We start from the raw sequence: 12,188 nt of genomic DNA on the forward strand, positions 1-12,188 counted from the left end.
GTATATATATATATACTGTATGTATGTAAATAAACTTTTGTTGCTTTTAAAAAGTGGAGCAATTTTAGTCAAACTTATGTTAGGTTTTATTATTGCTTTAATCCAGTCAAACATTTTATTTTTTGATTAGACTAGGACAGTTATTCAATTCAAAAATASTTTATTGATGCCAGAGGGAAATTAGATTCCGTGTGGTTGTGCACTTTTTAAACAAATACAATAAATTGTTGTCTCCTATAGGCCTAAAACGTGATCCATGGAGACAAAACATAAGTTTTGCAGCCCTTTTATTCCACAAAGGCGCAACACTTTGAGGAAAACGTGTGCAGAGATCGTCAATGAATCCAGGCAGTCACTACGGATTCAGACCACCCAGCGACCCTTTACCCCGCAAGATGGATGCCGGCAACTGTTTGGGAGAAACTCTGTTCGAGCAGATTGTGACAGCAGACCTCCGTCTACGTTTAGGTTAGTCATGAATTCCACTGTGCATATATCAAAGCTGAAGTGCCTTACTGGTGTTTTGATATCTCTAAAACATATAAAAGTAATAATTTATTTATACTTTACAGTCTTCATGGTCGAAATTTTGATGCTTCAGACTCCAGGCCAGGTTCTGGGACTCGTCTCTCACCTTTGAACCATGTATGTTCCTTCACACATGCATAATACTTGGAATACTTGTTGGAATTAAAATAAAGAGATTTTCTTGTGCAGAAACAATTCTGTTACAGCTGATTTCATCCTCTGGCTAATTCCCCACCCTGTTAAAAAAACCATTTGTTTCTGCTGCTCCAGAAACCAAAACTTCCAGACCCTCGTAATGCTGATGATCCATCCAAGGACTTTCCCAAATCCCACTCTGGCCCGAGGAGTACGAGGAGAGGAGTGGCGTACRCTCGGACATGCCTCCTCAAGCCTCTCACCACTCTGCTACTACCAGAAGCATCAACAGAAGGCAAGGGGGGGAACGAATAATAATGTGTTGACCAGCTTTTACTTGTTTAAAAGTAAATTCATCGCTGCTGTTTTTGATCTTTGCCTCCTTTTTTTGCRAAATGGATGTTCTTGCAGTACGATATGAAAAAAACTAGTCCATCTGAGTAGTACACATAGAGTATGTATGAATTCTACTTCAAGCTAGATGAAGAAATAGACACGTTGCTGCATTATAGTAACCTGTAAATTATTTACTTCTTTTGTTTTCATTGTCTTTAAAGAGAAATTAAATCTTGGCCCAGAACAACAGCGTCTGTCAGCTGAACAACTTAACCATCGAGAACATTCGGCGGGTCGCAGTGATCCTTTAAGGCCTGGCCGATGCAAATCACCACGAGAAAGGTAAAACCCTTTGTTCAAGTAAAATATATGTCCTTTGCTTTGCCTGTCCACCCTTTTCTCCTCGCAGGCTCAATAATGACACCACAACAAAGAGTTTAAAATTTACAGMCATGCCCGGCTGCAGGGGTAACTATTATGGGGTTTTTGTGTCTCTTATCGTTCCTAATCCACTTCTCACTTTCTGTGTTTTCAGTATGTTCAGCTGGCGGTCTTCAGTAAGTTTGRCCCCTCTAAGCAGTTCAGTTAAATAGCAATGGTTTAAGTCTTTGAACCCTCTACTGTTTTATGTATATCCATTGACTAGTTTATGACAAAGACAAGTAGTGGTGGGCAGCACTACTCTAAAAATCAGTTCCACTAACCCTAAAACACTAACTCAAATATTTAGGTCCCCTAATTCTAAAGCACTAATGCACTGAAAGTTTTAGCAAAAGCTAATTCTAAAGCACTAAAATAACCCAGTCAACCCATGAACATTCTTCAACAGACAACATGAGTCACATATTGTCATGTTGCTCCCTGAATACGTATCATAGACATTCCACAGCCGTATGGATAAGTGACACACATATGTACGAAATGTGACAGCTTTCACCGTCAGCTGTTAACATTAACGTTGATCAATAACATTTATAGATCTCAGTTAGTGCTTCTAAATTTAGCCTATAAATTTAACAAGTGCTAATCCACTAATAAATTTAAAAATTAGCGAAAGCCAGGATCAGGAAATTAGTTCCCCTATTAGTGCTTTAGGGGAACTGTGCCCACCACTGGTCAAAACTTACCTTTTAACAGTTACTAATGCGTTTTCTCAAAGCCAGCATTTTGCACGTTGAGGACATTTCACTACAACATAAAGTACCAACAAAACAAATTTTTCCTAAATAAGTTTATACATAAAATTCGATATAAAAGCAGGTAGCTATGAATGTAATCAAAACATCTTTTATATCTGGAGCGGCCAACAAAAATAGCTGAATTTATTAAGTTAGTTAGACAAACACTGGTGTCAGTAACTAAAAAGAACAAATTCTTCAACTTGAGATGCTGAAGCCCCTTTTACCGCCCCCCGCCTCATCTCCCCCMACTCTACACTACATCTTGTTTGCAGTTCACTCCCGCTCCTTGGCAAGCTTCATTCTCTGTGAATCTGCCTCTATCCGTCTTTACTACTGCGTGTCAGCTTTTACACTTTCACCGCACAGAAAGGCTAAAAGCCTGGCCTTTTTTTGCCGACCTCATCAGCTGCATGTCAGCTTGGGGGGGCATAACTCTGAGCACGATGTCAGGGGGGCTGTCGTTACAATCCATCCACCTATCGATTGAGTGGGGCAGCAGAGGGGTCGGACCATAAAACACTTTTACAGGAAATCTGGGCCGTTGCCCGTAATGCAACCCCCCTCTCTCGGCCAACTTTACGTGCCGCGTTGTGTAACTTGTTGCTTGAAAAGGGCAGGTCTTATGTGATTAGAGTGGTCACTTTATGAGCAAATAAAACAGATTTAAAGTGCCTGTGACACGAATATACTTCAAATACAAAAAGTCAAACATATTCATACTTAAGAAAATTGCCCTAATACACATGATTTTACCTATTTTGTCCCATAACTGGCCTATTTTCTTTTGAATTTGTCTCAGCCAAAGTAAAACAGGAAGTGACATCAAAGGGGAGCTCATTCATAAAATAAAATCTTTGGTCTTTGTTTATTAAAACAATATCATTTAAGCTTTAACTCTTCTTCCTCTCTCTTTGATAGTGACTCAAAATAATGTAAAGAAACATCAGATTCTTCTCTACAGTCTGTATTGTTAGCCATTGTAGCAATGCTCTGTTTACATGCCGACATTCCCCTTTGACATCACTTCCTGTTACTGCACATGTGAATATCTCAACAACCGTTCATCTCAGCAGCGTGAAATTTGTTTTGCAATATGTTATTATTGTTATCTTTCCAAAAATGCATTCATGTTTATCTAGAAAAATTTGATGTCACAGGCACTTTAAATATTTGTAGATGCAGTGTCGGGTCAGCGCACTTGTTTATATAGCAGTTACCTGCATAAAAGGAGCGCTGCAGTGAGACAAAGGGAGAAAGTTACTGTGCGTGGTCAGAAGCAAGCTAACTTCAAATGGAAATAGAAACGGCATGACAGATTTAATATGATGGATTGGATGAGATATAAAGATAGGGGAGATTAGACATCCATTGGGTTCTTTTTCTCCAATAAGCCTGAGCTCTATAGCTCCAAATGGCTCTCTATTAGATTTGTGTGCCCATCTGGGCAAGGCTGGCAGCATTGCGTATTGTGACTACGCTGCACTGGCCAGGCCTAAGGCAGGGATGAGGTCATGTCTCAGAGAATGCAGAATCACACAAAGAAGCCTTATTATCAGGCTCTTAATCCTATCATACAAAGCCAAAGCAGCCTGACATTCACTACAGCATGCTTTGGCCAGCAGTCCTTGCTGCATGTCTTCCATTTACCAGACACTAAACCTGCAAAGGAGGTCTGGTTTAGAAAAAGACACGTACTGTATCTTAGGGTTTGTTTGTTTTTTTGTGTTAGAAACTTTAGTGAGGCTACAGTACATTAAACGGATCCACGATTAGTTGTAACATTAGACTTTATTTGATAAACATACATTTTACCTGTAAAATAAAGACTAAAAATACTGTAGGCTGTTTAGTTTTGTAAAGTTTTAAAAATATATTTTAACATGGACTGAGCCATTTTATTTACACACAAAGCATTCTGGGTAAATGATGACGTGGATAGGTCATTGTTGCGAGGCNTGAGCCATTTTATTTACACACAAAGCATTCTGGGTAAATGATGACGTGGATAGGTCATTGTTGCGAGGCTGCTAGCGAGCTATAGCCACGCTGAAGGTTAATCTTGGACAATATCTGACGATCGACTCTTTTAAATGAAACCAGAGAGCGTTGAATGCTAAGTGCTTAAAGAAGCAGAAGTAAAAAGAAGCTATCACTAGCTAAAAGCAAACAATAGCAGAATTGCTGAAGCAGATTTCATAGAGAACAATGTTTTTTGAAGGAATTGAAGAGACCTCATTTTATTTTGATTTGGAAACTGTTTTTAATWAAGTTAAATAATTTGAAAAGTATAAAMAAAGCWTTCAYCTCCTAAACGAGCTGAATGTTGTGATAGTTAAATGGTTAARCAAGCACAGAGATAATGCCGAATCACATTGTTTCTTACCGCTCACCACCAGACAAATATTACAAAAGGTCCAGGAGTTTTGAGGTGTTGTTTCCCCATAAAGTTTTAACACCACAGTGCAACAACATGCGTCGATGACATCAGAGGGAAACCACAACATATAGCAAGGCATGGTACTTGGTCAAGTTTTAAGAAGTGCTTTGCCGTTATTGCACAGCGAGCTCACAGTGACGAAGCATGAGCAGCTTTAACCAGGCTGACCACAAAGCCAAGTTGTTAGTTCCTGTCTGTTGGGGCCTGCAGCAGCACACACAACTGCACAGTCACACAATTACACAGGGAGACAGTCATGCACAAAGGGAAGACATACACCCCACATGTATCTGCTTGCATGCAGTGCTTACACTCCCACACACAGGACAGAATCAACAGCACCTGCTCACTCCTCTCAACCTCTGCTGCAACAGTGACACCTAGTGGCTGTTAAAAATGCATCAAGCCTTTCTAACAAAATAGTGTTTGTAATTCTTTAGTTTACATTTTCAGATATTATTTTAGTGTTTCACTGATCTGAGAGCTTCCAGAGTAAACAGTAGTCACAGCATTGAATGGAGATTCTTTGTTTTGTGTATGTGTGTGTGTGTGTGTGTTTCTTTGTTGCAGCAGTAAAAGTGTGCAGCCGGGTGTTGACTCAGGAGTTAGACCCACAGCTAGCAGAGCAGAACAGCAAACAGGTTTGTCGAGGTCTACTCAGTCCATCTCACTATGTTTTTTAAGCTATAAACACGCATCACTGCATAAAACACAAATAGTTCAATAATCAGAGCATGTAGATGTGAATATGTAAATACAGCTTTACCACATGTGGCGTACTTTTTACACTCAGTGTTGTTGCTTAAATGCAGATTTTTTTTTTCTGAGCCAGGGACAATGCCCGAGTCATTCAGCCAAACTTTTGAGTGTCAAACTTTGATTGTCGTGTTGTTGCTAAAGGCCCGATTTCCACCACGACAAACAGCCAGCCAATAGCAGAGAGAACTGTTGGCTTGTGCAGCCACAGTTTCCTGTATCTCACCAAGCAAAGGGGGGTTATGCAAATATTCCAAAAAATAAAAAAAAAAGCTACGTAAACACGGTGTGCAAGAGATTTTAGATAGTTGCGAGCACGCATACACACGTGCAGACTATTTCACACCACCACAGAAAGAAATAAGAGGAAGTTTAGCTGTAGATGATGACCTTTTACTGTGGCATCAAACTTCCTGCTGTTTTATTTTAAGACGGTGAACTTGTGAACCAGGCTTGCTGTCGCTGTTTCCAAAAAGGGTAAATGACAAACATGTTTTTTTTCTGCTCATTTCAGAGCTCAAGTATGAAGCCAACGCCACAAGCACAAAGGAGGATGCAGAGTCACTGGTGTGGAATAATATGATAGTCCCTTTTCTAGAAGAGCTGGAGAGTGTGGCTGCAGGTAGCCTGTTGTGTGCAATACAGGAAGGAAACCCACAAAATAAATTGTAAACACACAACATGCATTATAGCTAAGAAGACTCTTTTATTTTATTACAATATTACATTCCTTTTGGGCTTTTGAATGTTAGAAGATGTTATCTAAAATGTCTTTTAGCTGAGGAGATTCTGGTCTTTTCACTAGGGCTTACCTTCTCTTGTCAGTTTTTCTTCCCCGTGTTTCCTGATTATATTTCATTTTCAACCAGCAGGCTGAGAAATTGATTTCTCAATGTTGGCAGATAGTCATGCACAAAGCCTCACGAAATGGAAAAAAAAAAAAAGCACCATCATTTCAGAGCAAGACAAACAAAACTGTGTTAGGTTTGGCATCTGTACAGAATATGTCTCCTCCGCCTGAAACTGCAGTCTGGCAGCCATGAAATTAAATCTGTGGCTTTAAATATTTTAGCACTCTACAAATTTAATGGAAATTTCATTTGAAAGATAAATATTAAATATTTATTGTACTAAGGGCCTTCTGGCTCATGCATAAAACACATTGGAGATTCTGTGCAAAAAAAGTGCAGAGTATGAGACTGTGCTCAAGCTTTTGTGGAAATGGCCTATTATTTATACAGGGAAAACATTTATTTTGCCTCAAAAACAAGGAAAACGCTCCACCCTTTCTCTTCCTCTGCGTCAGCTGCCTGCTGCCTTTCTTGTTTTCTGTATTTGACCACTGATACTGAAAGCTGTGTCTCAAAGTAGGAACTTTCTGCTGACCAGCGTATTATGAATATCAGAGATTTGACTTCATGTTCTCATACAGATTTATTTATTTTATTTATTTATAGACATACACAACACTGCATACATAGAACTCAACTATGTTTACACTTTTTGTTAGTTTTTCTTGAACGTGACATAGTTTCTTTGCAAATTGTCAAAAAGAAAAAATAAGTAGGTCCTCTGGATGGGTTCTTCTTTATTAGTGATCATGTACGAGTCTTAACCACTAAGTTGAAACAGAAATTATACGTTTATTCAAAAATTAGATCCGATCTGACATCTTCTGTTTCAAATATCTATCTTCATGCCATTATACTCTCAACCATGTCGTACTGTTTACCTGTTTGGTCTCTTACAACAAATGAAATCTTAGAACCCATAGTTAGGCTCTACAACAGGGCCTACATAATTCATAAAAAACGTCCTGGTTGGACTCATCACTGTACAGTTCTTTCATTGTCTGATGCCTTGACTTTTCAGAATTATGTTTTGTATAGTGGTATTAATTTATATTTTCAGATCTTCCAAGGTGCCAATTATGGAACTCTCTGTGCATTGCTGCCCAAATCAAATTCCGGAAGTGGTCATTCAACTAGATCTGTTACAAAAGGACAACTGACATTACCAACTTTTAAAAACTGTTACGGCCAGAGGTCTTTCTTCTATGTTTATACTAAAGCATGGAATGACATTCCTCAAAACATAAAGTCCATTTCAAAACTACAGCCCTTTAAGAAGAATCTTGTCTGCCATCTGCTGGACACATTTTGTTGTGCTCATATTTAGACGTCCTATTTTGCAAATGCTGCCTTCCTGAAATTTGGTATGCTTGTTTGTCTTTGTGTCTATGGTGTATAATGATGTGATTGTGATGCTGTATTTCTGAGTGTTTTATGTGCTGCAGAACATGAACCTGCTGTAAAACAGCAATTATGCTGAGTCAGGCTTGATTTTTAGTCATCTTTTCCTGTTAAATCAATAAATCAAATCAAATAAAATCAAACGTTCCGTCTCTCCTCCAAGAGACTTCTTCAGTCTGATGAGTTTCAGGTGAACTCAGCCTTATAAGCACTGCCTCCACATGGACAAACAGGTTAGTCACATTGAAAAGAGGACAATCGCCTAACAATAGGCTTGATTAGTTCTACTGTTCATAGAGGGTCATGTGCCCCATCATCTGACCCATGTCGTGTTATGTGTATATAGTGAATGCAAGCGGGGGTTCAACATCCCCATGTTTTTGTCCCTYGTGGTGGGGCATGATTGTTATYTTGATGGGGCACATGACCCTCTATAAACAGTAGAACTAATCAAGCCTATTKTTAGGTGATGACCCTCTTTTGCATGTGAGTAAATCAAGCTATTGTTAGGCGATGGCCCTCTTTTGCATGTGACTAACCTGTTTGTCCATGTGGAGGCAGTGCTTATAAGGCTGAGTTCACCTGAAACTCATCAGACTGAAGAAGTCTCTTGGAGGAGAGAYGAAACGTTTCACTAAAGAAGAACCCATCCAGAGGACCTACTTATTTTTTCTTTTGGATTTTTTCTACCTGGATTACTGAGATGAATCAGGACATTTTGAACCACTTTGCAAATAGTGTTTACCCTCTGTGCCAGGCAGCTCTGAGGACTCGGTGGACCGCCTGTGCGATCTGTGTGACGGTCTGCACAGCGCCTTGGCGGACGCCGACCTGCTCGGTCGACGCTGCAAGAGGAGGTCGAGAATCCTGCGACAGCTGTTCCGCCTTATCGACCTCAACTCTTCTGAACTCAGCCTGCACATCGCTAAGCTCTGCCTCGCTGTGAGTCACCTGTAGGTCTGCAAGTGTGTGTGTGTGAGAGAGAGAGGGGCAGGTGGATGTGTGTACTTCAACACATCTGTCACAAGCATAAAACTAGCAAATATATTTATTTTTTTCTCTCCAGCTGTGTGTGAGTGGAAACAACCTGCTCAACATCTGTAAGCTCATTTATCAGATCAGCCGCAGTGAATCCAACGACATCCTCTTCCAGAAAGACTCCATTGTTGTTGGTCAGGACACCTCGTGTGTCATCTCTGTTTCTTATTTATTGATTGATTATTATTAGCGAGCCTACCTATGAAGTAGTTTTCCATTTAGCCTCTCGTTTCGTCTTGTTTTTCAGACTCGTTGCTGGATGTGCTTCACACTGAAGACGTGAATGTGTCTGGCGAGGCCCTGCTGTACTGCGTTGGCACTTTGAAGTTCCTCTCTGGAAACCGGGCGCTCCTCGGACTCTTGCTGGAGAAGAACTGCATGGGCGTCGCTCAGAAACTCCTCCAGGCTCTTTGCGCAGTAGACGAGGCCAACATAAAAACAGCAGGGCACATCCTCACGCAGGTTTGTCTCTAAGTTCAGTAATCCAGAGCTAACAGTCATTATGACCTATTTATTGTTGAAGATTTTTTAAAGCGTTTGTAATATTTTTCTTTCATAAAAACCACAAAGTCAAAACATGTCAATAAAAGGGAACCAGATGTAGTTTTGATGTATTTTTTTTTTTTTTTGGCTGATGCCGATTTTCCAGCTATTAGGTAAAAATGTTTTTGTTTACGTCTGGAATGTTGCCGCTCCGTGAGCCTAATGTTCTCTGCCGGCCAGCAGACCACTTGAGTCCAGAACACTTTCTGCCCGACATGATTGCTGCAAACCACAAGAACCGGCCCAAACAAACATCTTGAACCAGTCTTATTTGATCTGTAAGGCGACTCATTACCCAGTTAGAAGAGGAAAATAAGCACAGGAGGACTTTTCCACTGCTTTTCAGTGCTGCCATGTGTTGGAAAGCATAGTTTCCTTCCTTTGATGGAATGATGTATTTAATCACTGAACAGTTTCCCGTTGCTCCTCCACATAGGCCAGCAGCCAACCGTATCAAATAAACGAACAAAACTTGCAAAGCACTGATAGGTTTCTCCTCACTAAACCCTCTTCCCTGTTTCTTCTCTTTAACCCCTGCAGCTGACAGCCGCCCTGAGGAACCTCGCCGATCACCCCGATTCCCGTGYGCTCTTTGTTTCCTCCTTCATCCTTCCAGCTCTCTGCCAGGTGTTGCATCAACACTGTGAAGACAAAGACATCTGCACGAACATTTCCAGAATTTTCAGGTGCCACATGTTCATTTTTACGTTTTCACAATTTGAATGTTAACAGGCTGTCGCTTGGTTTTCATCCACTCATTATTTACTTGTGTGAAATTTCTTTCTTTTTTTTTCATTCTCTTATGAAACTGTTATTTGAATCCTGAATCTCTCAAAACAAGAGCTGCTACAGTTCTGAGACGAGGTGGTTTTATGTCTGTTTTTCTATCTAGACCACAGCAAACGCAGTCACTGTGTCACAGACATTTTCAGTTTTGCCTCGCCTACACTCATTAATGTTTCAGCTCTGCTGTCTGAATATACAAAGATACTAAAAGAGAAAAATGTGGAGGCCTAAAATACAACATTCTTCAGGGGCTTTAAGGTCCTTTGAAGTTATAAAATTGTTGCTTTAGAAGAAGACGCACCAACGTCTTTAAAAACAATTGCTTATGCTGCAAAAAATAAAAGACAATATATTTTCCAGCTGTGTTTTTAGAGAGACAAATGAGGCAAACATTGACCCACAAACCGTTTTAGATTCAATTTTATTTTCAGCGTTCTTCAATAAAACATTGAGCCAAATCTTTAAAAAGTGTATCGACTAGGTTTAAACTCTAAGAAATCTAATTTTTAATATTTAGTAAAACATGAGCTAAAAGCATCAAAAAGTTAGCTGGTAGCTTAAAGTATAAATCTTAAAAGGCTAGATGAAAGGTAAAAGTAAAAAGCTAGCTAGAAGCTAAAAGTAGCAATCTGTCTTGCTAATTTTTAACTTTCAGGGTTTGGTTCTCCTTTTTTGTTTTGTTTCTGGCTACTGGCTAGCCTTTTGCTGCTTTCAACCCTTAGCTAGTATTCTGCCTTATTTAAAAAAAATACATATTTTAGCCTGTTTTCTTTGTGTTCACAGTTGTAATTACTATAATTAGTGACCACAGCAGAGAGTTGAAGGATCTGTGATGTTTATTGTCTCTTTTTTTTTGTCTTTCAGCAAACTCTCCTCTTACTCTGAGTGCTGTCTCGCTTTGGCTCAGATCTCCAGCTGTTATCCGCTCCTTTTAGATTTGCTGAACAAACATCATCAAAAACAGGTGAGTCCACAACCTTTCTGTTTTTCTTTTTTTTATTGTGTTCTTTACGYATATTAAATAGAAAAGTGGTACTTTCCCCAGCATGTTTTATGTTTGCTTTTCATTTTCTGCCCTTGTGTAATTACTTTGACAAATAATTATCCAAGAAGAGATGCGTAAAGAGGAGGGAGCAGGAAGGAGAACATGAGAAAAATTAGAAGAGAAGCGGTTGGGCTGAGTAAATAGAAAGGGAGCGAGGAAATTGTCAAATTAATAAAGTGTGATGTGCTTAATCTGATACGGATCAAACAAACTGCACTCTGAGTTTTTTTTTTTTTTTTTTTTGGCAGGTTATTTGCTTCAGACAAACTCCTGATTTTTAAATATTTTGCAGTCTAAAGGAGCAAGTGTGATTACAGTCCGTCTCTACGGTTCCTCCACAGGATCTTGTTGTGCGTCTCCTCTTCACACTCGGCAACCTCACAGCCAAAAGCGACGCGGCTCGGCTGCAGCTCTTTCAGTGCGACGGCTGCATGGCCACACTCCTCCATCTTTACAGCAGCTACCAGAGGAGAGACGARTCACCGCACGCACCCCCGCAGAAACAGGCCCTGTCCCGCAGAAAGCCCGCCACGCCTCCTGTCGGTGCGCGAGAGGCAGACGACGTGCTCCTGAAACTGGTCAGCGTGCTGGCCAACGTGTGCATCCACCCCGCCGTGGGCCCATCGTTGGTCACAAACACAACCTGTATCCAGCTTTTGATGGAGACTCTGGGTGAGCTCCAAAAGAACTCGTATTTTAGAAAACATTACAGAGATGACGGTCAGAAGTAGATTTACARTGGTGGCTTTTCTTCATTTTATAGCTATGTTTTACASCAGTGTTGTGTAAAGTACCACAAAGTGATACTTGAGTAAAAGTACAAGTATCTGATCAAATAATTACTTTGAAGTCTCCTTTAGGAATATTACTTGAGTAAAAGTATTAAAGTATCTGATTTTTTTGTACTTAAGTATTAAAAGTAAAAGTATTGATTTAAAATGAGCTGTTAGATTTCCTGTAATGACATTTATTAGGAGGTGACCTCCACAAAAAATGCAGAAATGACTATTTTGTATTAAAATAATTAATTTATGTTAAATTTAGGATGCACTACTGTTTCAGTTTATATACATATTTCAAGGGTGACAAAACGTTTTCTCCAAAATAAAAATCTATCCGAGGGCTGCGGTCAAATGCAATAATATAATTCA

General features: G+C 39.8%; 1 protein-coding gene across 1 annotated transcript in view; it reads left to right on the plus strand.

The window, feature by feature from the left end:
* The window catches only part of armc2 (armadillo repeat containing 2), a gene marked incomplete at its 3' end in the record, with an annotated part of 16,049 nt that overhangs the window by 797 nt on the left and 3,064 nt on the right, over positions 1–12,188 (plus strand). Inside the window, 12 exon segments of the mRNA XM_014010015.1 lie at positions 241–468; positions 573–645; positions 799–958; positions 1,221–1,341; positions 5,188–5,258; positions 5,888–5,995; positions 8,383–8,567; positions 8,692–8,797; positions 8,911–9,125; positions 9,747–9,892; positions 10,857–10,956; positions 11,379–11,709. Of these exon segments, the coding sequence (XP_013865469.1) occupies positions 257–468; positions 573–645; positions 799–958; positions 1,221–1,341; positions 5,188–5,258; positions 5,888–5,995; positions 8,383–8,567; positions 8,692–8,797; positions 8,911–9,125; positions 9,747–9,892; positions 10,857–10,956; positions 11,379–11,709 (1,828 nt within the window).

Source organism: Austrofundulus limnaeus, unplaced genomic scaffold (genome assembly GCF_001266775.1).
Source record: "Austrofundulus limnaeus strain Quisiro unplaced genomic scaffold, Austrofundulus_limnaeus-1.0 Scaffold64, whole genome shotgun sequence".
Lineage (NCBI taxonomy): Eukaryota > Metazoa > Chordata > Actinopteri > Cyprinodontiformes > Rivulidae > Austrofundulus > Austrofundulus limnaeus.